Source organism: Plecotus auritus (genome assembly GCF_963455305.1).
Source record: "Plecotus auritus genome assembly, chromosome: 5".
NCBI lineage: Eukaryota > Metazoa > Chordata > Mammalia > Chiroptera > Vespertilionidae > Plecotus > Plecotus auritus.
Genome location: NC_137776.1, coordinates 142,712,662 through 142,736,909, shown reverse-complemented (window position 1 = coordinate 142,736,909; position 24,248 = coordinate 142,712,662). Strand labels below are relative to the sequence as shown.

At 39.3% G+C, this 24,248-nt stretch overlaps 1 protein-coding gene across 1 annotated transcript in view; it reads right to left on the bottom strand.

The window, feature by feature from the left end:
- Positions 1–2,379: 2,379 nt before the first annotated feature.
- The window catches only part of GDA (guanine deaminase), a gene marked incomplete at both ends in the record, with an annotated part of 66,933 nt that continues 45,064 nt past the window's right edge, over positions 2,380–24,248 (bottom strand). Inside the window, 9 exons of the mRNA XM_080669396.1 lie at positions 2,380–2,450; positions 3,649–3,676; positions 4,840–4,967; positions 8,592–8,738; positions 15,019–15,086; positions 17,385–17,482; positions 19,229–19,336; positions 21,927–22,034; positions 23,209–23,236. Coding sequence (XP_080525522.1) covers positions 2,380–2,450; positions 3,649–3,676; positions 4,840–4,967; positions 8,592–8,738; positions 15,019–15,086; positions 17,385–17,482; positions 19,229–19,336; positions 21,927–22,034; positions 23,209–23,236 — 784 coding nt within the window. The remainder of the gene's footprint in view (positions 2,451–3,648; positions 3,677–4,839; positions 4,968–8,591; positions 8,739–15,018; positions 15,087–17,384; positions 17,483–19,228; positions 19,337–21,926; positions 22,035–23,208; positions 23,237–24,248) is intronic.

Sequence of the window (24,248 nt, the reverse complement as noted above, 5' to 3'; positions counted from 1 at the left end):
CTGTCAGAGAGCAAAATATTCAGACACGAAGTAACAAATAGAATTGGCTGGGGATACTGTCTCCCCACAATTCAGGAAGCCAACCCACATTAGGCAAAGGCCACATTTCAAAGTGCAGAACATCTGAGCCCATGTATGGCTAAGGCCTGAAGTACTGCAAAAGCATATGCACCATTCAGGAACACGGCACTTGGAGGATAAAGCTCGTAAGTTCTAAGTGATGTAGGAAGATCAAAGCACGTGTAACATTTCAGTACATTCTATATTTATTAGACAAGATATTCAGGTCTTAACATACTATCAGGGCTAAACTTAACATTTGACAAAGTGGTTGTATATGGCCGTTCTTCCTGCTTCTGACACTACACTTATTTATATTTACTGCATATGAACCCTAAATCTAAACGAAAACTGATGGTCAACCTCAAAATGTACACCCTTGAGGAAGGTAAAAGTATAGGATCTTGCAAAGGCTGGGGACAGCTGCTGCCTGTTCGTGAATCTTGAACAGCTCATCCGAATTCTTAAGCCCACTCATGTGGGTTAGACACCAGGTAATCGAGTTCCTGTGGCCCGGATTAAGAGAGCAGAAAACGCATGCTGGCACTGTAGAGAAATGGGGAGAAGTCTGGTGGGCCATCTTTGACATGGCTCAGGAATTCTGGAAATACAGTTACTGAGACTAGAAGTTAGATTTACTGAGTTATTTAATATCCAAAAAAAATAAATAAAAATCTGTCACTGAAAAAATCAGACTAAATATTTGTAGTCAAGCATAATCAAATCTAAAAGTGCTTCCACAAAGGAAAAAAACAACAACAACAATAACTGGGCAAATTACTGCTGAGTAAGTATTTATTCTCATAATTATATGAGAATAAAAATTATATGCAAGAGGGAGAATTTTGTCCTTAGTTCTCTATATATGGAGTTACCTCTATGGCATAAAGTTCTCTATTATAAGGTATTAATAAGTGCTATGAAATATTAAGAAAATCTACTCCTTTTCCTTGTTGTTTATATTATTTGGAATTAAAGGAGAAAAACATAGTATTTAAATAGCATTGACATCAATACTTGTAAAGGATTTATCATAGTCATAATTTGTTTTTAATTTTAGGTTATGGGAAAGTACACTAATTAGTTAGGAGGCATAAAAATACTCTTTGCTTAATCTTCTTAGGTGTCTGGTACAAATTAAGTCCTATTAATATAAACATTATATGGGATGTCTACATATTTTTCATTATACTAAAATTCCAATGTCCTAAAATTCTTAGGAATTAAAAGTATAATAGGATAAAATTGGGAAAATAGAGTGCTTGTGATATACAAGGTTTAAAGATTTTTAATGATGTTTTTTAAGAGGATTTGCCTTCATTTAAAAGTTCTAACAGACTGATCTGAGTATGAAATTGCCAGCTACTACGGCATAGTCCTTGGGGAGACTAGGCCATTGCAATGAAACCCTTCCTTTCAGTATTGACAGCTAGTGAGTGCCCAGCACTTGTCCCAATTTATGAAGACTTCAGTCTACACAACAGCGGAGTATGGAATTTGTTTCTCTTCTAATAAAACTGAAGTAGTAACAGCATCACACAGTTATATGTTAAGGTGACTTAAAGTACACAAAAATACAACTATTTATGCCACGTAGTTGTGTGAATACTATTCCTAAGAGACTTTAAATCTTTACTACCCAACTTCTGTCAAACACTTTGAAGCACAGAACTATATTAAGAAAGCACGTGGCATTCAATTTCTGACAATTCATCCCCAAAGAAGGCAAAGCACAACAATAACAAGTCTCTGAAATGCAAATTCCATTAAGTGCAAATTTCCAGAACACAAAGTCAACCTAGAAACACGTTTTAAATCTCAACGAGTTCTCTTTTTAAATTAATAAGCTCAGTATATAATTTTCAAGCAATCTGAAATGATTTTCCAATGTTTGTCTGTAGTCTAACTTTTTCTCCCTCATAAAAATATATTCACTGGTTCATTTTCCATATCTAATTTTCATATTTACTAGCTCAAAATATCGAACCTCACAGGAATATCTTTCCTCTTCACATTTCCAAATATTAGGTAGATTTTACTTAAATCTCATAATAAGAACACCACTAGTCATAACATTCTCTTATATTTAAGCTTAAAGTAAATCTCAACAGCTCAAAAGGGATACATTTTGAATCCTCCCAACCAGAGATTTGAGAATTAGTGCATCTTCCTTCGATTTGTCAAGTGAGCACTGTAAGTAAGCACACAAAGAGACAGTCATCCCAAGAACAAGGTACTATTTTTTGATGTTCTAACTCCGCCTGGGCACCAGGAGGCGCAGAACCACGCTACCAGGAGAACTTGGAGACGCCGAGGGTCTTAGACTGAGCTTGAAAAGGGAACCACCTGCTTTCCGCCCACATAAACCTCCTCAATATTCCGGTCATCTCCTGAAAGAAAAATCATGGAACCGTTTTGTGTCAATTAGTATTTTTAAAATGTATACGGAGTGTCCCCCCAAAATGTATACAACACTTGCACAGCTGAGAGCTCAATTGATGTTTCTTTCTTTTCAGATTTAACCCATTGGAATATATAATTATTCAAAGTGTACATACATTTTTGGGGATACCCTGTATATATATTTTTGTTGTTGAGAATATTAAAGATGTCCCCCATTTCCCCCCCTCTTTGTCCCCTCCACCCAGCACCTGCCCCACCCTAGGCCTTCACCACACTATGTCTGTGTCCATGGGCTATGCATATACAGTATATATATAAGTTACTTGGTTAATCTCTTCCCGTCCCACTCCCCTCTGAAATAAGTATTTTAATTGCCCCTGGGAGAGATTTAAAAGCAAAACACACTTCTAAAAGAGAACATAAAAAAGACGGCCTTTGTTTCTCTCAGATGGTTTAAAATACAGACAGGGGGACATGACCAATAGAAGATTCTGCATTTAATTTGAGGACTGGGGTCTGAAATCTGCCCCTAAGGCAGAAATCACATAAAGTTGAAGTGACCCCTATCACTGTCCTTTCAGCTGAAGTGAGTGGTTTGCCTTTCTAGCCCCAAATGTAAAGGAAGTGCTTAGCTTTACACCCCAGAATCACTTAGCGTGGTGAGGTGAAGGACCTGCAAGAACTGAGCTCCACAAGGAATACAACCGGTGTCTCTCCCATCCCAAGTTCACGCAGGGCTCAGAGCACACTCCACGGAGTGGGAGGTAGAGTAGAATCTTGTACATTATTGATTTTCCTCCCTCAGTAAGTACAATGGAATGTGAGTATGTGAAGAAGCATGTGTGAAAAGATTCCACCACATCCTTATCATGAATACAACCTGGTAGGGCAGCCTCGGAATAGAGAATGAGTGTAGGAGGAGGATGCATGATCAGCCATCCCCTGGGCCTGCCACTCCTCAGATTAGGGTTTATGACTGTATGTTCTAGAGGAGCATGCCAATTTCACATTGTGTCTTTAAATATTGTGCCATAAATGGACTCCATGCTGAAAAATGTTTTTAAAAAAAGCAAAGCAAATGATCACACACAGGGTTTTACATGTGGTATCATAAATGCAGAGAGTCATACCCAAGATAGAGACAAAGAAAGATTTTATTTAGCACAGAGACATATTTCTACTTACCTAGATAGAGAAACTTCTGGATAAAAGCCTAAAATGGAAAATAAAGGTAATAATAAGAAATAGTCATTTTTGTGCATTTAGAAAAGCAAATTCATAGTCAGTAGAGGGTTGGCAAAACCCAGAAATATAAATTCATTTCTCAATGGTAAAATCTACTTTTATTAATGAAAAAGAAGTGGTCTTTTGCTTAAAAAAAAAATACTGGCTATTAACAAATGTTTATCTATTGCCTGAAAGTTCTTGGTATATAAAACCATGGAACCTTTAGAACAAAAGTGTTACATAAATTAATTTAATGAAATAATGCAAATAGTTTAAGACATGTATAAGAAAAATGATTAAATGAATAGGGCTGAGCCCTATTCCAAGAAATCCATTCTAATAAAAGAACAAAAGAATAAATAATATAAAAATAACAATCAACCTGAAATAACCCAGCATCTTTCTTCTAAAAATCCCCTATATGTTATATTTACATATTTACTTTGCTAAGTAAATATGTAAATATTTATAAATTTATAAAGGGTAATTAATGTTTTTAGAAAAACTCATTATCTTATAACTAATTGTTATTAAAGTAAGAAGAACCAGTTTATTTTCTATATAGGGAAACATTTTATAATAAAAGGAACAAAGTAATAAAACTCATTTTCTTATAATTGAGAAAATCAATGTAGCATTGTGGTCAATCAACAGACTCTGGAAGTCATGAAGTCCTGGGCTTGAATCCCAACTCTGTCAACTAATTACTAATTACCAGCCATGGATCCTTAGATAAATCACTTAACCTCCCTTAAGCCTCGCTGCCCCACAGATTACATGGCAATATAAATAGTATCTACCTCTCATAAGAGTTGTTTTGATCATTAAATAAAAGTTACATATGCAAGTGCTTAATGCTATACCATCTAGCACCTAGCAAATGTATTCAATAAGTGCTAGCTATATTATGGCTTCTTATAGCCCAAACCATAAAAATATACAAATATATTCAAAATACAAATATTCTATTAGTACCATCATTGCTAACATTATTGTCATGAAATTATGTAAACTTTTAAAAATCTAACTTCCCCTCTTTAGAGTCTCTTGTATTCCATTAAAATGTTTGTTTCTATTTTGTTTTCTGCAAGGAAGCTTCTGTGATTACTTCAGGAAATAGATGCCTTTTGATTAACTTTTTTTACTTACGTCAGAAGTATCACCAAAATCCCCACAAAACAGGTCAATGGGAGAATCAGATGCTTTGGGATTGATCAAGAGGGCATCAAATTCCTTGCCCACTTCAAAGTTTCCAATTTCTTTATCAAGCCCCAGGGCTACAGGGTGGAATAAATTAATAAATAGTTAGTATTTTGAGCCATCAGACCATGCCAATGTCCCAGTTTGCAAGGACAGAGTCAGCCAACATGTCACTAGAAAAAAAATTAATATCTTAATAGTGAAGCATAAAAACTCTCTCATTCCAACAGATCACAAGACTTGGACTTACAGAAATCCGAGTAAGCACAGGGAAAGCAAATCTGAGAATAAAAAGTTCCCTTCATCACCATAATCATAATTCTGATAGTGTCTCTCTATTTTAGCTCTATCAGTGCACGTTGTAGTCCAGCTGGTCTAGGACTTTCATTCATCCCTCCAAAAAACGAGGCACTTGACAAAATATCTTTTTTCTTTTTGCCTCCTAGTCTCCCCCACAACATTCATATCCCTGTCCTTTTGGATCTTTTCATTTTATGAAATAGCTGACAAGATCTATTTTCATGGCAGTGAAATAAACCTAAAATAAATAAAAAATAATTATCCTTTTGCACATTAGCCAATGCAGGCATATCCATCATAAGTTCCTTAGTTTAAATCCTTGGAAGAGAAAAAAATCACTTCTGAAAGTAAACAGATGCTCATGACTTAAAAGTCTCAATCCTTTTAAAAGTAGACCAATTTCTTTGCAACTTCAACAATTTTCTGGTTGCCAGAAAAGAATGGTTTTCTAAAACAGGGCATAGGTTGATATGTCTATTAATTAGATCCACCTCATGGCTAGAATTCATGTTCCATGTGTGTTAGACGACAAAGAACATCTCTTTCACTAACATGATTTAGTTTCACAAGATGGGGGTAGTTGACTTTCCTGGTCAATGAAGGTATTGGATCTTGAGCTCAGGAAAATCTATAATTTGAGAAAGGTGTGCACTGAGGTATCAAATGGAAGCATGCATAAAGGGAAGGTCAACTGGAGTGCAGCACTTTTATTTGAATTCTTACATGTGTTTTTTTCTATTCTTCCACTGTCAGGATATGTCCAATGTGAAAATACTGGATGGCATGTCCCTGTTAGACAATATCTGATACATTATATTTCTACTAGAGGCCCAGTGCACAAATTCATGCACAGGTGGGATCCCTCAGCCTGACCTGCAATCGGGGCCAATCGGGGCCATCTTGCCCAGTCTTGATCAGGACCAATCAGGGCCGGCTGGCCAGGGGAAGAGACTGAGGGAGGTTGGCTGTGGGAGCATACTGACCACCGGGGGGGGGGGGGGGGGGGCTCCTGCATTGAGCGTCTGCCTCCTGGTGGTCAGTATGCATCATAGCAACTGGTACAATTGGTCATTTGGCCAACCAGTCGTTAACAGTCGCTTAGGCTTTTATATATATAGATGGATGTATGGATATGTATGGGCAATGCGCTAATCACTGAGTTAGAAACCCTACTTATTCTGAAAAGGTTATTTAAAGGGCACCTCTTTTATTCTTAGAAAAGAAAGATTTTTTTTTTCTAAAATTCTTATAGGAAGACAAGGGAGCAAAAATAATTAGAAATGTTAAAAGCAGTTAGGTAACTTCTATTAATAGTGTGGAGAAGGACTGAATGTAATAGAAAAAAATCACTGGAAATTCTCTCCTCCTTCATTCATGTGCCCTCGACAAAGAAACATGACAAACATGTTTTTAATAACTGTATTCAACATAAACTTGTGTGTTTAAAAGACCAGATAACCAGGTTCATTTGCCAGAGTCTGATAATATATATAAACTAACTGAGCCATTTATTGGAACCTGGAGAGTTCAGGCATGAACTAACCAAAGAAGACATAATTGCTTTTGGTGGATTTGTAAATGGACCTAGTTAACATCATTGCAATAAGGCCCCACTGGGCTGGTAAACACCTCAAATGTATTTCAGGAAATACAGTTTCGCTGCCTTTAGAGTGCATGTTGGCTCTGGGAAGGGGATTTATGCAACATCTTGAATATAAAGGTCGTGGCAAGCCAGGAAGATGCCACACTTTAAATAGGAATCCATTCATCTTGTTTCACTCTGACTCTTATAGAGACACAAGTTAAGGAGAAGAAATTCCATAACAGTAAGCCCTGCAGCCAAGAAAATGGATTTGGAAGCTATACAACAAGGCAGAAATGAGTTGGTAAGCAACCTAGGCTGGCTTGATCAGACAGAAAGAATCGTGATGAAGCAACTCACAGAGAGCCTAGAAGAAAATAGAAAGGCACAATTTAAATACAACTCATTTGCACCATGAAAATAAGATGATTGACCAATTGCTTGAACTCGGATGCACAAACACAGTGAGGGTGGGGGTGAGGAGCGCCACACTTGTTAAAAGAATGGTGACTTAGAACATGGAACGTCACATGAAATGCTAAGACTTTGAAATGCAAGGAGCATGTCCTCTACTTGGTTTTCTTGAAAGGTTCTTATGGCATTCATCATAGCCCCAAGCATTCACAGAAGAGCCAGCAAGTTTCTCTTCACAGCACAGTCTTGGTTTTCATCATCCTCCATTTTTAAGACCCAGATTAGCTATATGTAAATCTACACATATATCTATATTTGTCTTGATATTTATGTTGTTATTTCTCACAAGCAACCTAAGGTTTCATGCTATGTTCACTATCATTCATCTAGAATACACCATAATGCTAAAGTGACTGAAAGCAATACAATTACCAATTTCTATTTTTTCCCACAAAAATAGTTACATGTGAGAACTGAGAAAAGCTGGTGAACAATATTTGCATATCAACCCACTATATTTCAACATCTCTCTTCACTTAAAGAGACTTGGGTAATTACTGTACTTAATTACATAAAGAATGCATACCCTAAGCTGGGATTTACACGGAAGGTATCACAGTGAAAGGATGAGAGCCTATACTCTGGCATCAGATTTTGGATTCAAATCATGGCATAGCTTGAGAGCTGTGTAAGCTTCCACCAGGTACCTTGTTGATTAAATAGAGTTAATAACAGTGGTTGGAGGTAAATAACAACATACGTAACGCATGTTGCATAGTGCCTACCACACAGTAAGAGCTCTTTGCTATTATTTTTATTTTTTAAATATATTTTTATTGATTTTAGAGAGGAAGGAAGAGGGAGAGAGAGATAGAAACATCAGTGATGAGAGAGAATGATTGATTGTCTGCCTCCCACACACCCCATACTGGGGATTGAGCCCGCAACCCATGTGCCCTGATAGGGAATCGAACCGTGAGCTCCTGGTTCTTAGGTCAACACTCAACCATTGAGCCACACTGGCCAGGCATATTTTTACTATTAGTATTATTCTCATCATATTCATTTGGGCAATAGAGTGTAGTACTTGACTCAATGGAAAAACTGATTATTTTAAAGAACTTGTATGCATGTGACCAATGCAAATAAATCCATTAAAATAATTAATATGATAACTGTGTATTAAACATCTCTTCTGGGAAAGAAAGGGAGCATCCTGAAAGAATTATCCTCCATCACTTGCTTGAACATGGACTTATTTGCTAAGTTTGAGGTATGCTATGTGAGATGCAACCGTCATGAATATTGGATGCCTGCTGATGCCACTATCATGTACCTTCATAATGCATCCAAGGACACAGATTGGAATGGTTGTACATTGTTAGAGGAAAAAAAGGGTTATTACCTTGGCTGCCTCCGAGAGTCGCTAGTCTGAATACCTCTTTGAGGGTGAGGCTTTTCTCATTTTCCTTAGTAATTACAAGGGTATTGGAAACCATCACTGCTCTTCTGATCGCATCAAGAATGGAAGGTGAATAACCACCAGCCACATCTATGATAGATAAAATAAAGCCAGAACAGCAACCTTATGAGATAAAGGGAATATTAAGTATATAAGGTTGAATTTTTAAATTTTATTTTTCAATTACATTTTATAGTCAACGTTATTTTGTATTGGTTTCAGGTGTACAGCATACGATACTATACATTACAAAGTGCTACCCCCGATATTTCAAGTACCCACCTGGCACCACACATAGTTATTACAATACTAGTGGCTCAGTGCATGAAATTCGTGCATGGAAGAGGGGTGTTGCTCCTCAGTTCAGCCTGCACCCTTGCCAATCAGGGACCCTTTGAAGGATGTCCTACTGCCGGTTTACAGGGATCAGTCCTAAACTGGCAGTCAGACATCCTTCTCGCAATCTGGGACTGCTGGCTCCTAACCGCTCACCTGCCTGCCTGCCTGCCTGATTGCCCCTAACCACTCTGCCTGCCGGCCTGCTCGCCCCCAACTGCCCCCTGCCACCGGACTGCTCACCCCCAAATGCCCCCCTCCGTCAGCCTGATCACCCCCAACTTCCCCCCATGCCAGTGTGCTCGCCCCCAACTGCCTCCCCTGCCAGCCTGCTCACCCTCAACTGCCACCCTGCTGGCCTGCTCACTCCAAACTGCCCCTCCCCCGCTGTCCTGATCACCTCCAACTGACCCCCACTAATGGCCTGCTTACCCCCAACTGACCCCCCTGCTGGTCTGCTTACCCCCAACGGCCCCGCCCCACACCAGCCTGATCACCCCCAACTGCCATCCCATCCTGGCCTGATCACCCCCAACTGCCCTCCCTTCTTGGCCTCTAACCACCTCTACTTCGGTCCCGCCACCATGGCTTTGTCCAGAAGAACGTCGGGAAGGTCTCCTGGAAGGTTTCCCAGTCTAATTAGCATATTACACTTTTATTAGTATAGATTATTGACTACATTCCCTATGTTGTACTTTACAGCCCATCACTATTTGGTAACAACCAGCTATTAATAGGTAAAGTGTTTTGTTTGTTTTAGTGACAGATATTGAGTCTTTAATATACTTCAAAGAAAAGATCTATACACCCAGACTAGACATAGACTAACATGCAAAGGAATTAAAAACCTGTAATTAGTGTCAAATGTGCACCTGCATTAGTTTCCTAGGGTTTCTGAAACAAGTTACCACAAATTTGGTGGCACAGGACAGCAGGAATTTATTCTCTCACAGCTTTGGAGGGTCAAAGTCTTACATCAAAGTGTTCACAGGGCCATGATGTCTATAAAGGTTCCGAGAAGAATCTTCCCTTGCTTCCCTCAGTTTCTGGCGGCTCCTGGCAGTCCTTGGCTTGTGGCAGTGTAACTCCAATACCTGGCTCCACCTTCATCTGTGTCTTCCATCTGTGTCTTTAAGTGTCTCTCATTTTCTCTTATAAGACACCCATCATTGGATTTAGGGAACAATTTATTGAGAAAACTTTGAGAGCTGTCGTCTTATTATGTTGCTGCCTTACAGGATGACTTAATCATCCTATACTCTGCTGGTTGTTATGTTAATAAAGTTCCAACAAAGGAACAATATTGTGCAGATCAAAAACGAAACCCTGGACTATATAAACCATGGTATTTTAATCAAACTTTTCTTCCAGGGATTTCCATTGTGATAGTAACTTCCTGATCTCTGCCCAGCTGGGTGAGCTCAGTGGCTTCTCCTCCCTGAAACTCATTAGTGCAGGTAGAATCCCCACCTTATCATATAATGAGAGGCCATGTGATGGCGTGAAAAGAGAGACAATGAACACATTTTGCAGACCTGGTTTTAGACTGTGGATCTGGAACTTTTTTGTTTTGTTGACCTCTGGTCAGTTACTTAGTACCTGTGAACCTCCATTTTCTCAGAAAATAGAAATAATATCATCTATTTTGACAGTTGCTGGAAAAATCCAATTGAGTAACATAATTGCTAGGGAATGAGGACTTAAGGGTAGAATATGCATGGGAAAATGGTGGAGAAAAATGGATGCATTTTGTCAGAAATCTATTCCCAACCCATGCCCCTCTATGGTCATGATAAAGAATGGCATTGTTATTTGTTTACCAGAGTCAGCATAAGGACCAATATTTATAAGAAGACTCTAAACAAACCATAAAAGAGTAAAAATTTGAGCCAGAGGGCAATGAAAAGATAAAAGGAAATGATTTTATATGTGTGTGTTAACTTCTTATGCATTCATTCATTTATTGACAGTCACTTACTGAGCATCTTCTATGTGTACAAGTACTCATAAATGAAACTGATGGGCTCCATATGAGCTTACCAGCTAGTGGAGGAGGAAGAAAAGAGACAAATAAACAAACAAGTATTAAGTATAAATTGTGTTCAGTTAGTGACAGAGAAGATGGAGGTGGAAAGCTCATGTAGACAGAATGGTCAGAGAAGACCTCTTCAGGGTAATTTAAACTAATACAGAAAGGAGAAGAACTAAGCCATGTAAAGAGAGGTATAAAGGGCATTCCAGGCAGAGGAACAGAATGCACAAGGATTGTTTTGGTAGAGGGAGTGAGATTCATAAAGGGAACTTAAAGATAGCCCATGTAGGGAGGTGAGAGTGTTGGGAGAAGAGGCTGGGAGATGGATGGGTGTCAAACATGCAGAGCTTTGTTGCCTTGTAATGAGTTTTGCACATTTAAAATCTCTCTGAAGGGTGGTAAGGAGGAGGTGAAATGGCCATATTTTTCATTGAGATTCTTTTGAAAAGAGAAGACTGGATTAGCCCAGGATGAATGAGATGGATTAGGAAGCTAGTGCAAAAGTTCAGGCCAGAAACGATGGTAGCTTGCATTAGGGATTGGTGGCTGATATGGAAAAAGAGTATAGATTCAGAGGCTGTAAAGGAGTCATGAGGTTAGACATTGTACTGGCTTAGACATGGGGGAGAGGTGAGGGAGAAGAAGGTCTCAAAGACGGTGCCCAAGTTTCCACTTTGAGAAACTGAATTTTCTGAAAAGGAGAACTATTTAAAATAACCAGGCTTAAATGTATTTTGGGATATAATGAACTTTGGAGGATCTATGAGGAGGGGGTCAAAGAAAAAAGAGAAACTAAGCAACTGAAAATACAGGTTTGGAATTCAAAGAGAAATCTGAGCTGGATATAAAACTCTGAGTGATTTACACACATGTAATCATATAAAGCCATAGTTGTGAATGAAGTCTCTTAAGAAGAAAGCATAAAGTCAAAAGAGGAGATAGCCTAGGACTGAGCCTTGAATGGCCACGGAGAGGAGAAAGGACCTTCAGAGAAGATAAGGGCTGGCGAGAGAGGAAGAAGGGAAATGAGAACAGTGCGGTTCCACTGAATCCGATATAGGACTGTTTGGACAAAGGAGAGAGTAGTCAACTATGGCAAATGCTGCTCAGAAATCCAGTATAATAAGTACAGAGTGGTGTCCTTTGGAGTTGGCAGCAAGAGATCACAGGAGTAATAGCTCAAGGGAGAAAGGACAAGGATCATTACCATGGATGGTGGGGCAAAAAGCCAGCCTGAAGTGGGTGGAGGAATGGAAGAGTGCCTAGAAAATGGTAGTGGTGTGGGTCCCCACTCTTCGAAGAAGTTTCGCTTTGAAGGGGAATAGAGAGGTGGGGTAGGAGCCAGAGGCGGGTGTCTGATTAAAAGAGAGGTGTTTTGTGTGTGTGTGTGTGTGTGTGTGTGTGTGTGTGTGTGTTTGTGTGTGTGTGTGTGTTTTCATTTCATCACTTAGAAGATACTAGAGAATATGTGTGTGCTGTTAGGAATGGTCCAGTAGTGAGGAGATAATGATGATGCAGGAGCGTTAGTGGTCAAAGGAATTAATTTATTGAGATACTGGGAGAGGGAGAGAATACAAACACACCTCAGGGTATTTTAAGTTTTGCCTTAAATTGAAGGAGGGACTTTATGGAGGATGGGCTGTTATGAGTAAAGTGGTATAAACACTCTTGTACAACTCTTTTTGCAAACATGCATGTGCATGTCTCTAGCGTAAATTCCAAAATGGAATTACTAGGTCATATGTAGATTTATATTTAACTTTTTAAGAAACTGCCAAAGAGTTCTCCAAAGTGGTTGTGCATTCACCCTCCCTCCAGCTGTGTATGAGAGTCTACATGCTTCTTATTCTTTTTTTTTCTTTTCAGTTTAAAAATTTCCTTTTCCATCACAACTTGTGGTCTTTTCATAGTGCCATGTCTTCTTGTACTCCAAGGATGATGGTAATGTTCTGAAATTTCTTCTGGATCCTGAAGTAAATCATTTGCAGAAATATGCTCATCCTTTTATTCTTTTTGATACTGTTTTCTCTTGCTTTGCAATATGTTCATTAAGCTTCCTATGAGTTTCCTCTAATATGGAGCAAGTCAGCACCTGCCTACACTTGATACAGATACAGTGAATGACCTGCTTTTGGAACTGCTCTCTGTCAATGATATCAGTTTAAATAATATTCTAAAGTCTACAAATGAAGTGCAAATTCATACACAAAAGTCACATTTAGGAAAAAGTGGAGCATAGAGTGGCTACTACAGCAGAGATGATGTGAAATGCATTCTCCAACTTAATAAGCAAATACATCACATTTAAGCAAACATTTGGTCAATATACCAACATTGCTCTTTCCCTTGTAAGCCAATCTTTATTGACTAGTACGTGTCAGATTTTTTTCATTTAAGCCTCAAAATAAGCTTGTAAGATAGATATCATTATGATTGTTGTTATTGTTACAGAAATTAGAAATTGAAGCGTTAGAACATTAATTTGTTCAATGTTTTACAGCTAATAAGTGACAGTGAGACCTTTACCTAATTGTTCTAAGCTATTGCTACACAATCAAAAGCCAAGAACTAGAAGTTAGGTGATGAATTAAACTCATAGAGACCAAACTCTCAGAAAATCTGAAAGCAAATACCTACCTTATTTTGCATGTCTGCTAAATTTTTAATTAATTGACTATACTATGTAACGAAAACTTGTGGCTATTTTTTCCTTATCTATTAGAGCTTTTCTGTTAAGGTAAAACAGCCAGTTTCCTGCCTTAGCACCTGTGACTATATCCAGGTATTACATGATCTCAGCGATTCAAGGCTTAAATTAGAATTTTTTTTAAAAAAACCAATTTTTTTTAATTCATGTAAAATTAAGGAAAACTTCTACATTAGCATACCTATTTAAAATATTAATAAATCTCTTTGTGTTATTGTGTGTCTTACCAAGAAATTGCTTGGTATAAAGCTTACTGAGACTTGAGTTATTCCTGACCATCATTGTCAACAAGCAAACATTCTCATGCGCTTGAATATCAGGAGGACAAGTGCATCAAGAATGGAAATAAGCCCTTGTGTCCTACACCCACTTAAAAAGAAATTTATGTCCTAGCTGGTTTGGCTCAGCAGATAGAGCGCTGACCTCTCATCATTGATGTTTCTATCTCTCCCTCTCCCTTCCTCTCTGAAATCAATAAAAAATATATTTTTTAAAAATTTAGTTCATTTACACACAATAGTAAAAGGTTCACAGTTGATACGCCTGGACATTTGGGTCTGACGCATGCTTTCAAAGTTAGTAGCACTGCACAAAATCAGGAAAAAAATAATTAAAAAAGAGGCACCCTTAATTTATCAGCCACCGAGAATGTCCTTCAGCCGAGCAAGCATCGGACTGCCTGTGAGAATGGAATCTCATTTTGTTAAATACTGCTTACAAGGAAAGCAAGATCTTAACATAACATAACTCAGAGTTCTAGACGCAGGCATGAATTGAGTCTGCGCTTGCTATGGCAAGGCCAGGTAATTTTCTTTTGAGACAGTATTTGTGATGGCACATTTATTGAAAACTAAAAACATACAAATGCAAACTTTTAAAGCCTTGCCAGAGGAACAAAACAAAAGAGAAAAAAATCAAGGACTTCTTTGAATGAATCTCTAAAACACTAGAGAAGGACCTATCCTTTAGAGCAAGCATGTCAAACTCAAAGGCTAACACGGGCCAAATAAATGAGGCATGTGGGCCATGGGCCACGAGTTTGACATGCTTGCTTTAGAGCCTCTGACAGTAAATGCAGAGAATAGCTTTCAGAAGCTTAGTGACATCAAAATGTCTTCCTTTGCATGTATCTTCTCACTGCTTCCAATCTCACTATTTTATTAGCTCAAGATATTGTTACCAGAAAAATAAAACTAATTTTTTAACATGGAAATGCAATCTGAAAATTAGTCACATTAGAAAGTTATGCACTTAAGCAACCACTTAGCCATGGCCCCAAATGGTGCACTACTAACCTGTGCCCAGCCCTATTTTCACATCGTGTTTCAGCACTTCTAGCACATTGAGTAAGCCGCTGGTGAGCCTGCAGAGAGAGGAAACTGTCAGAACCAGGAGACCTACGTGGGCCCAACAAGAGAAGCACCCCAACAATAGTGATGGAGATGTCACTGAAACTTGTGTTCTCCGTCACATCAGCTCTAATGCTGACACACACACATTCATCAGATCAGAACAGCTGAGTCCTGGATAAAAACAGACCAAAGGAGCTTAACTCCTGGCACAGAGGTTACTAGTAATCTTAGGAGGGTACAAAGAAGCAAGAGCAAAAACAGGGAGCAGGGGAGCATTTACAAGGAAAAATAAATGAAGAAATGAAATCTTGCAATTAGTCCAAAAGTCTTACCGGTCTTTAATATTTTTTTAACCAACCCATCCTCCTATGTTAGGAAGTAGAAATGATAAAGCTTTGTCTTTCCTCTCCGTCTCAGATAATTTGTTACCCTGAATGAGTAGTGACTTTCAAGATGAAAGAAAGGGAGTATAACTGGAAAAGGGGGTGCGGGCTGGTGAGTCCAGGCCTGCCAGTTCAAATGAGGCCACTGAGGACAGCAGAAACTAGGAGAGATGGTTCCTGTGCTGAATTCTGGACCTCGTGGCCCAAGCTTAATAGATATGCACCTTTCTAGAGAAACGAAGGAAAACTAAAGTGGTACTTAGAAGTCTGAGAAGATGCAAAGGTCAAAGTGGTCTGCTCAAAGACACACATGATTATAATTTTCAAAGCCGCAATGTACACGCAATAAAACTCTCAAAGTTGTTGGAGAAAGAATAACAGTGGCCATGTAAATAGAAATGTATCCGTAAAGAAATTTAACTTCAGACCTTAATTTGGATCACATTTTAGTTTAGATGTTGTGTAACTAACGGATAGGGTGTTAAACCCTTCCCCTCTCTGGCCACTAGATCACAATTATGATCACTAAGCTGTATATGGGCAGAATTCCCTATCATGTGTTACCACTCGATGTCTCAAAACTGGAAGCCTCTGGAACCTCTCAGAACATTCTAGAAATAAATTGCTATGTTTCTTGTACCTTCCCATGCTGCCACTGACATAAGTATTTCATTCACGAGGTCCCTAGACTTCTAACTGGCACTTCCAACTCTTTGCTGAGGGCTCTCTTCAGCCAGTAGAGCCTGCTCTGCCCTGGTTTGGGGAAGGTCAGAAATGCCAGGAAATCAATGCCTCTTCACCCCACCCAGCGGTGCCCCAACAATAACTGATGGGTGTTTGGGTATAACCACCTAGGTCCCCCACCCCTTGGGCAGAATGACTTGGAGGTCTGCTTTGGACACGGACTTCCTGGGATTTCCAGAAGGGTTAGACTCCGGGAGCCCATGCAGGGAACTTGGTTAATGGTGCACTCTTTGCTGACTTCCTTCTCTTCTCTGTCTTACCCCCGTAAAGGTGTTTCCTGAGATCACCTCCCCAATAAGATGCTTGTATATGAATCCTCATCTCATGGTCTACTTCTGCAAGAACTCAAAACAAGAGAACACAAAGTAACCCTCGAAAAGATGAAAATCCACCCTACATGCCTCTAAAAGGAAGCAGCTCTGTTCTGGGTTAACTAATAAACAGAATGGAGAGTGCCTTCCTGTATCTAATCCTGGACCACGAATTCTTAACCTAGCATCCATGGGTCAGCATCATGGGATCTATGAATTACCTGAAATTAGGTGCAGCTTGTTTATATCTCTGGACTTTTTTTTTTTTCTGAAGATACAGGCCATAACTTTCATCTGATTTACTTGTGAATATATAACCTTTCAAAACATTAAGAACCAGTTATAAATAAAGCTTTTGCATTCTGGTGAACTATAATAGAGCAAGGTCGCTCTCACGTGAACTGGCATCCTGCCCAATCCAGCAGGTGACATACACCGTATGTAGGGTGTTGATTTCCAGTAGCACTGCATCATTTCTACTAGCGTGAGTGTTTCTAGCAGTTTGCACAACACAGAGTAATGGGAAGTGAGCAGCTCTCCCTGGAACACCTGCTGGAGTATGTGCCCTTTCAGGCCCTGCTGTCAGTTCTGAATGCTATTGGTTCTGAACTCTTTCTGTTGTATTTCCACTTTCCTGTTTTGCACAAACTCAGAAATTTTAAGAGATGTGGTGCTCTTCAAAGACATACTCTGCAAAAAATGCCCTGTTAAGTGCTTATTTTCTCCGCAGACGCAAAGGTAAGCGCCTATCTAGTTCCCGTCCCAATCAAACATAACTATAGAAGGGAGATACTGAAGGAATGACTCAGAAAACAAAGACTGCTGTTTTGCAACTCAAATGTTCATAATCTATCAATCATTGCCTACTTACGATAAGTTAGAATTGGGACAATGTGCGATCGCTGCTCCTCGTTCCCTGAAAACATCCAGTTCTTCTGCAGAAAGGTAGCAGCCATGTGCCATCACTGTCTGGAAAGAAGAGTGTCCTGTGTGGCGTTTACCACTTAAAAATACTTCAGTTAGTCCTCACTCACAACAAGACAGTATAGGCACAGAGAGAAGCTGTGACATCTAGACCTGCTCGCATGTTCATGAAGATGTCTGCAAGCATCTTCACAAGAACATTTATGATTACCTGTCTGTATAAAATCACTCAGTACAAATCACATCTCAAAAAGGCCTGTAAAGACATTGGATTACAAAAGTTTCAGCACATGTGTAGATCTTATCATTTTCTTTCTTTCTTTTTTTAATCTATAAAATAAGGAGGGTTGATCCATGTCATCTACAGCATAGAACACCCATCCAGTTTGAAGATATTGTGATTCCTTCATCTCCACTTTAGAAAATAATCAAGTTACTTTCTTTTCTAAATCTAGTGGGCGTCTGGTGGGGCTGTGTTTGTTCCTATTCTAATCAGAGCTTTCTAGAAGTAGGCTTTCCTTTCTCAGCACATGGAAGCTGTGGGAGTGATCCTGGAAGGAGTTGTTCTTTAATTCTGCCCCAAGTTAGATATAGGAACAATGGACTTGACACATAACCAAACACACTTTCGTTATTTCATCACCTATATTTTACATTTTCATAAAAATTAAGAAATGTAATATCTTATACGCATGAATTAGAAGGTAAAATTGATCCAAGAAAGCAGGCACGTAAGAGACTTCTCTTCATTTTCAGGCTTGGTAATATTTGTGGGTTTTCCTGAATAAGGCTTTACTCCTTCAAAATTCCTTTGTCCTCAGTACAAAAACTGTATCTGATTAGCTTTCTTCTTTAGGAAGCATGGTTTGGTGGCCACATAATTATTATTAAAATATAATTTTCGTAACCTCTGTGCAAAGCAAAGGAACATGCAAATTGAAGGTTAATGTATTAATCATATGGAAATATATGTTATGGAGGATGAAGATTAAGGTGCAGCATGTATAAGATTTATGCAGAATATTAGCCTTTCAAATTAGTCATAGCCACATTTCTGTTCACCAAGTCCCTAAGAATTTATTTGCTACCATAGTTAAGGCCAAGGCCAAGGGGTATCTTGTTTTAATGAGGTCTCTGCTCACTCACATTAATTTTAATTAACTTAAAATGGTTTAATTATAAAAACAATACACATTCATAAAAGCAATCTTAAAGTGTTTAAAAATACAAAGTAAAAAGTCCTTCTGCTTTCTCCCTCTGGGAGAATAACCTTTAACATTCAATATGTGTCTTCCACTCAATTTTTCTAGGTAAGCACGTATTCACACATATACACACAGAAATCAATCTTGTAAGCCTGTGTGCCTCATTCTTTGTGAATGTTGGATAAAATTATAATTATGTAAATTCTATCATCTAAACAATCCCCCATGAGAACCATTTTTTAATTTTCATATGTAATTAACATCCCTATTCATATTTCTTGCAGAATGGATCCTCAGATATGGTCTGCTAACTCAAAGAAATGTACAGTTATATTCTAATAAATACTGACAAAATGTCCTTGGACCAAATGACATTCCCACCCTCAATGAAGCCTTTAGATTTATTTACCAGGATGAGAGTTCAGGCCCATTTTTAACTATACACACACACATATATGCATGCTCTGAGCTTTACTCTAGGCTGGAAAATGCACACATCATAGAAGACTGAAGAGCGCTACTGAGATCTTAGATTTAGATATATAGGCCCTATTTGACACAGATCATGTCATGAAATGCAACTTACCTTATTTGTCAGAAGATTGTTTTTATCATACACATCTGTATAGTTTTTATAACTGGGGTATAAGTTTTCCACAGCTTTAACTTCATCAGGATTTTCACTTATATGGCTCTACAAGAAAAGAGATAATATTTTCAATTTTTAAGGTAAAATGTCACTAGAAATTATACTTCCTACCCCAAAATGTTATGGATGGTTTCTAACTTGTCTATGTGAGGGGCCACATAGAAAGACAATAAAGACTGTACATGTGTTTTATTTAAAGCAATCATGTGACAAAGAAACTATGAATATGTAATTACACAAGCATATAAGGTTCTAACCCATGTAATGTTCCAACAAGGTCTTTTCAAATTCCAAACTATAATAAGAACAAACAAAAATAAAAAGTATTCCTTAAAGAGAGTTAACAGCCTAGCTATTTGTGGCCATCTATTTCTTCTGCTGTTGTCCTTTAAGAAAAGAGGCCATCAATAGGACAGATGGCATCTTTCACTCACAAGAAAACTGGATTTGAATAAATAGAGCTGAATTTTAGGACAAGTTCTGACCCTAGTCATGGGTCTTAGGGTGAGTCAGTTCTTTTATTTAGGCCTCCATTTCCTCATCTCTCAAATAAAAGGGTTTGGCTGGATAAGCAATTTTCCAACTTCTTTTAGCTTTGGCCATGTTATTCTGATAAAATTCATCGAAATCCAGCATGTAAAAGGCATAAACAAGTTGCCTCTCAGAATGAAGCAGGGTAGGGACTCTGGGACTCTGTTTCCATTCTGTCCCCTTTTTGGGCTTCCAGAATGAGTTCTTCTGCAGAAAACAATTTGAAAATAACAGAGCTAGACAATCCTGCAGTCACCAAGAAAGAGCCCGTGAAGACTCACATGCAAGCAAAAAAAGTGAGTCTCAGCTCCCACACCAGCCTCTCTCCAGGTACCACAAAGCAGGAGAGCACGTGAAGGGTTTCAGAAACAAACCTACCCCTAGCCCAACACAAAAGTCATTTCAGGCCAACTGGTGGTGACTATATATTATGGGAAATAACTCATGAGCAAGCTACCACTTCCAAGAATAGCAATGCCATTTCCCTTTCTCCACGAGCATAGCCAAATAAATCATAGAAAAAAACAGCAATATTCTAAAAAACAGTCTCCCACCTATGGGATGAACTCTATCCTTGTCCTTGAGGAAAGCCCAGGCCACTGAAGAAATGCAAGGGCACCAGAAGAAAGGACAACCAGATGATTTGTGTCATTTTGATAAACTTGAGTAGATAGACATACAGACAGACATACACCCCAAGCAAGGATATACTTGCTTTTGCTGTGTGTTGATGGGGTTCAGTATATACTGCCCCAAAATATGGCATCTTGGCATATTGAAAAATGCCATATTAAGGTAAAGGAGTTTGATAACGGCCGAAGCAGGACGGTCACTCAGATGCTTCTCTCACCCTTCCTTCCCCGAAACAGGTCATAAAACCCACATGTGAGAGGAGCCTGCCTACACCTGGAGGAAAAAGAGCAACCTTATCTCTAATGACAAAGGGGGCCAAGAAGAAGCTGAACAAACAGGGCTTGCTAAGTTTCCTACACTGAGCCCATATCCCTTCCCTATCATATTCCTCCACAACCGTGCATTCTTCATCAAACCTGTAATGTTAAAAAATACTCAGGTCTAACCATTTCTCTGGGTTTTCATTTCCTATGAAGGGTCCTGTGTCATGTAAAACTTACATTAAATACATTTGCATTCTTTCCTCCTGTTAATCTATCTTTGCATTTAGTTTTCAAACCCAAACAGGAACTCCAAGAAGGTTGAAGAAAAACATTTCCCTCCCCTACAACTGTGGAATTAAATCAAAAATTCAAATATCCCAGGCTGCAAACCACCCCCCCCCCAACCCACCTACATACACACAAACAAACAAACAGAAAAAGAATGGGGAAAGATGAGAATGGTGAATGAGACCTATTAAGATAAACCTTAAAAAAAAAAAAAAAAAAAAAAGAACCACCACCCTCCACCCTAAAACTGATAAAGAATCAATGTGTTACCTTTCCCCTGACTGGCCCTTTGTTATAAGATAGTCAGCTCTTACCAGGGGAAATTTTAGTGCAGTATATAATGAAGCTTGGATGGAGGAAGGCGAGTTCCCAACTTCCAATTTTAACCCAGCTGGAAGCTTTAAAACGTGTTTTATTCCTAAGTTGCACCTGCTTAATGACAAAGTAATATATACTTTTTTTGTTCCTTGTTTTAAATTAAGAAACTTGGAACAAAGGGGCTTTTAAATGCATTTTGTAAGGTGGAAATGAGGTTCTTATTCCTTCTTAAATAATAGGTGGTTCCTTCAAAAATGAAGGGCTCGAATGCTGAGAAAGCATCAAATGAAAGAGAAGCAGAAAAGAAATGCATTAAATGTATCCTACAGACAACAGGGGGCCAGTCTGCCTTAGATCTTGCTGGATTACTTATGATAGCCTCATCTCTGCAAGCCTGATCAGAGATGATTGAGAGGAAATGGAACTTCCGGTTTCTTAGCTGAAAAATTAAAGAATTAGATTTAGGTGACGTCTGTAAGGACCTTCCCTGTCCCATAACTGCTACATCTCTAGATCTCAGTAGAATTAGAGATTGCCAGAATGCAGGATAATGAGAAGCCTCGCAGGTCTGGCAGAAGCACAAACAAGAGAAAAATACCCACCTGAATGTGCAAATCGCGGGTCTTCGCGATGTTTCCAAGTTCGGCCAGCATCGTCTCAGAGCAGGAAAGGGCAAAACGTGGTGTCACTATGGGCTTCACTCTAGAATACTGAAAATAGTAAAAACCAGTGGATAAGGAAACTATTGATACCCTGAATGTGTAGCATACCCTGAATGCATATCTTACATCTGGGTAATTTTATGTCTTGATATTTGGGGACAGTCCTCCTTTCTAGGAATGGGTGGAAGTGCTGGGTTCATGGAAATGGCTCATGGCTGAGGACACAGAATATATTTTGTAGCACCAAGTTCAATGGAAGAAGAGCTTGTCCCAAATGATAGCCACCCCTGCTCCACATCCACAGCAGGACTCTGCTGAGGCCTGCACTGGTGGCCTCCATCAAGAGAAATGAGAGGCAGAAGAACTTCTAAAGGAGAGATCTGGGAAACTAGAAGGGAGGCAGTGGCCTATTCCCCTTTCTATGTGCTGGCCATGGCATCCCCAAGGACTGTTCTGTAGCAGAACTGGCTCTGATGTCACCTGAAGTGAGGGTCTGAGGAGGGAAGAACTTATAGAGGGATGGAGAGAATAAGTACCCACAAGACTCCACCGAAGTCTCCCAAGATTAGATGGAAAGAAATTCCGAGGTTCCCTGTGGTTTCCAATCAGACCTCAAAAGATGGGAAGGGAAGGAAGGGTCTGCAATTTAAGAGATGGCACCAGGGAACCACGAGCCAGCCTGCTGGAGATGGAGGCAGAAAACAGCACTGCCTCTCTAGGCTCACCAACGCCAGGGCCTACAAAGGGGAGTGCCTGGCTGAGTGCCCGCAGGCCATGTGACATGCCACACATACAAATGTGGACCAAGGCAGCCTGTGGCAGGGGCATCCGGGCTGGACACCACCTGTGTTTCAGATCAGATCCAACAGGCCACCGCCATGATCAGCACAGCCAGCAAACATCACGCTTCACTTTCCAGTTGCCACCAATCTGTCCACAGCCATGGAGCCCACCCCCACCTTCCCACAGATCAGCCCAGTGAAATTAGACGGTCCCAAAGGAGAGGAAGAGAAAACCACCAAGAAAGCAAAAAATGCTTGACCTCACTGAGCTGAGTTGACAGGTCCTCTGTGAAAACAACTTGAGGTTCTAGGAAAATACTTCTGCATGCATGGGGAGAAGCCAAATGCACACAGATCATTCTCTGCCAAACAACTTAACAATGAATCCTACGACTAAGACAAAGGCAATCAAAAAACAAGCTGGGAACAAGTTTACTTACGTTCCTTTGGAGCATTTCTGACACGAATCTGAAATAAGGCAACAAATGGGAAGTTAGAAAATTTAGGCATTTTCAAAAAATTTTTTAAAAAGAGGTAAACACAAAATTTCCATGTCCCATTTTCCATGCAAACACTCTAACACTGCACACGTTTCACCACACTAATTAAAGATGAACAAGAAGTAATTACTCTGCTTTCTCATTTGCAGAGATGGAGTGCAAAGTCACAGAGAAATGCAATGTTATCATCTAACGTCAACTGGGCTGTTCATGAGTATTCCCACGGCACTCAAGCCATTCTACCAACTTAAGTTCAGGTTGGGGGAATACTGCAAAATGTGATGCTCCAGGGATGTTAACATCCCTAAATCCTATGCACTGGAGGCATTTAGAAGCTATGGGGCTCTCTATTCCTAATTTCCCTAAAGTGGAAGCTACTTGCTTACACAATATCACCCTTTATTTCCACTGGGATTCTGGAGTAAGGTAGAAGACAAAGGTTGTGAAACAGGTGGTGATGGGGGTGGCGATCTTACCAATTGTATCTGCAGGGATGGTGGTATCTGCATGACCCATAAAATGATTAATTCTGCCCTGGCTGGGAATATTTATCAGCTAAGCTTCCTGTCTTCTGGAAGTCCTTTTTCCTTTGTTTCAGAATAAAATGTGAATTAAGGTTTACTATGACCACAAACACACATTCATAGAAAAGTTGAGCTGATGGCCAATGCTAAGGCGAAGGTACACGCTTCCTTTTCTCTGGGGCAGGTAGCAGCTCCTGAGCCTCCCTTTTCAGAGGATACACTTTAGGTAAAAGAGGTCTGGGGAATCAAGAAAAGTTGGACTTCTAAAATTTGCATTGGGATATGTTTGGTCTTGGGAAGATTTAAATCTAAAGAAATTTCTTCTATGTATATCTCTTGGGTGTTGAGTGTCATAAAACACAATTCCTTGTCAAATCCTCAAGGCACCATGAAAAAGCCATTAAAGAAATGCAGAAAAAGTACTTATAGGATCAGTAGAATATGCCAATGTAAGAT